The 2,472-nt window shown below is 33.1% G+C and overlaps 1 protein-coding gene across 1 annotated transcript; it reads left to right on the top strand.

Moving 5' to 3' along the window:
- The first annotated feature begins 327 nt into the window (after positions 1-327).
- Positions 328-1,539, top strand: LOC137731699 (non-specific lipid transfer protein GPI-anchored 31-like). Its single transcript, XM_068470888.1, has 3 exons — positions 328-721; positions 836-865; positions 1,325-1,539. Exons 1-3 carry the CDS (start codon positions 328-330, stop codon positions 1,513-1,515), a joined length of 615 nt encoding a protein of 204 aa, XP_068326989.1. The 3' UTR covers positions 1,516-1,539.
- Positions 1,540-2,472: the final 933 nt, after the last annotated feature.

Below are 2,472 nucleotides of genomic sequence, written 5' to 3'. Positions count from 1 at the left end.
CCCGGCGTGCTCATAAGGGAGTTTCGGAAATTTCAATACATATTCATGTGAGAATATATCTCTTAGAAAGTAGTTACATTTTTTAAATTAGAGACATTTAGATGATATGTGTAACGATAAGATTACCTCAAACGCAAGTTATAACTAATCTTCCAATTTCAGTGAAATTCGAACTTTGTTCAAACTATACAGAGAGAATTTAGGAAATTCAATTCCGAACAACACTTATCGCCATAAGTTTTTATAAAACTAAAAATACACAAGAAAAAACATTGCTAAACTTGTGCAATTGTTGAAGCTAGGCTCTCTATTCTTCCAGAGAAAAGAATGGAGAGATTGATATTCATTTTGACCACATATTTTATGTTGGCAAATTGTGCACGAATCCCTGATGTTGATCCACTGTCGTATGCAGCATCACCGAAACCAAGCTCGCCGGACGTACCAATGACAGCAGGCTCACCGAGCGCAGACGGTTGTAACGATGTGATATTCGAAATTGCCGATTGCATTCCCTTTTTAAGCGATGGGAACACGAACACAAAGCCGGAAGGTTCGTGTTGTCCCGGATTGGAGATGGTGCTAAAAGCTAGTGATGGCTGCATATGTGAAGCCATAGAAAGTAGTGCTGATTTGGGTGTTCATATAAATATGACAAAGGCTATGACATTGCCTTCTGCTTGTGGAATCTCTGCACCTTCTTTTCTTAGTGAATGTAACCGTGAGTAATCTCATCTCTCACAAGTATTGTGCACTCTGATTAATTTTTTTTTATGAATTAAGAATATGTCGATGTATATTGAACGTCAAAATGTTTTCCTCTTTTGTTTTGCAGTCCCATTGCCTCCTGGTGCAAGTGCTCAGGGTATGTTCTAATTGTTTACTATATGTTTTAGTTTCACCTTTTTCCATATTTAAAAATAAAAAAATCCTATACTTTATGAAATGGTCCCTTGAATGACCGTTCAATAGGTAAAAAATGGTGATAAAAGTAATTAATCTTTCCTGTTAACTTAGATTTTCTTTTCTTCGTATAGATACATTTTTATTATTATTTAGTAGAGTGATGTTTCTAGTTTATTTTTAATATTGGGGAAAAAAAAAAAAGACCGTGAGATGAGAAGATGATAGATGTGAACAAGCAAATATAACTGTGAACTAAATTTATATTAGACTTATGTATTCTCGTTATTTCATTATTGCATGTGTATCAAAGTTATGAGTGATTTAATATTTTTTGGGACAATTTAACAACATAATATGTCAAAATCTAAGATTTGATCATTGTTCCAAATGTTAAATCTCAAATATCTTTCTGTTGCAGTACCCCACACACATGCTCCAAAATCTTCACCAAAGAGTCAATCTCCAGAACCAAGCCAGGCACCAAGAAGTTCCGTCAATGTAGTTCCATCGCCGGTCACTGCTTCACACGCCGGAACTTACTCAGTATCTGCATCTCTAATGCTTACTCTTAGCATGCTTTCTGCATCATTCTACTGTATTTCATTTTAACTAAACCGAAGTTTCATTGCTTGTTTTATCATCCTACGCAATACTAGTCATGCTTGTAGTTTAGCTTGACTAGACTATGCTTGTGGTTATGTAGGGTTTTTATTTCTATTTAGTTTTGATTTCTAATTAATTTTGGTTTCCTTTTCATGAATGAATTGGCATCAATTTTTTTTGTCCTTCAGAAGAAAAACCGTACAGTAGGGCTTTTAGATAATAAAATTATCTGTCATGAATATTTCTATGTTTGTATGTGAGATGTTGTAGATTTGAATATTACGAAAGGTCAATTTGATACAAATTTATTCCTCCATCATCTTAGTGTAAACACATTGTCGTATTAAAACAATAATTAAATTCTCATATTTCTTTAGGAAACTAACCATTCAGAAAGGAAAAAAAAAAAAAATAATAAAAACCGAGAAACCATGAATTTCTGTAATGACATAACAAGTAATGATTGGATTATCAAAATTGAAGAAAGATTAGGTGCAATGATATTTTTGGTAACAGAAGTGAAGTCAGAAACCTAATTCCATGGTTTGGGTTTCCCTCCTCCAACAAAAAGACCATAGACTATTCTAGATTTGGCCCACTTAAAAAGGAAAGGAAGAGAAAAAGGAACAATGTATTTTTGAGGATTTGAGAGTGTTTCCCAACTGCCAAGGCCAGACAAGATATGAGATCATCATTAACTTCTTTTAATCATCAAACAAGTATGGTTGCAAATAGAAAAATGTTAGTCGCGCCAATTAGTTATTAGTAATTAGTTTAGGGTATGTTTGCATGCACATGAACGATTGTTACTAACTTTTATATCAATTATACTATCATTGATATAAGAACACGATTTTTCTGTTTCAAATCAAAACATAAACACTCGTACAAAAGTAATATTTGTATGTATGAAAGCCTTCTGTTGAGTTGATATTATATTATATATTTTATCCTATCTTAGTT

Source organism: Pyrus communis, chromosome 1 (genome assembly GCF_963583255.1).
Source record: "Pyrus communis chromosome 1, drPyrComm1.1, whole genome shotgun sequence".
Classification (NCBI taxonomy): domain Eukaryota; kingdom Viridiplantae; phylum Streptophyta; class Magnoliopsida; order Rosales; family Rosaceae; genus Pyrus; species Pyrus communis.
Note: the sequence above shows the minus strand (reverse complement) of the source record. Positions and strands in the feature narration are given on the sequence as shown.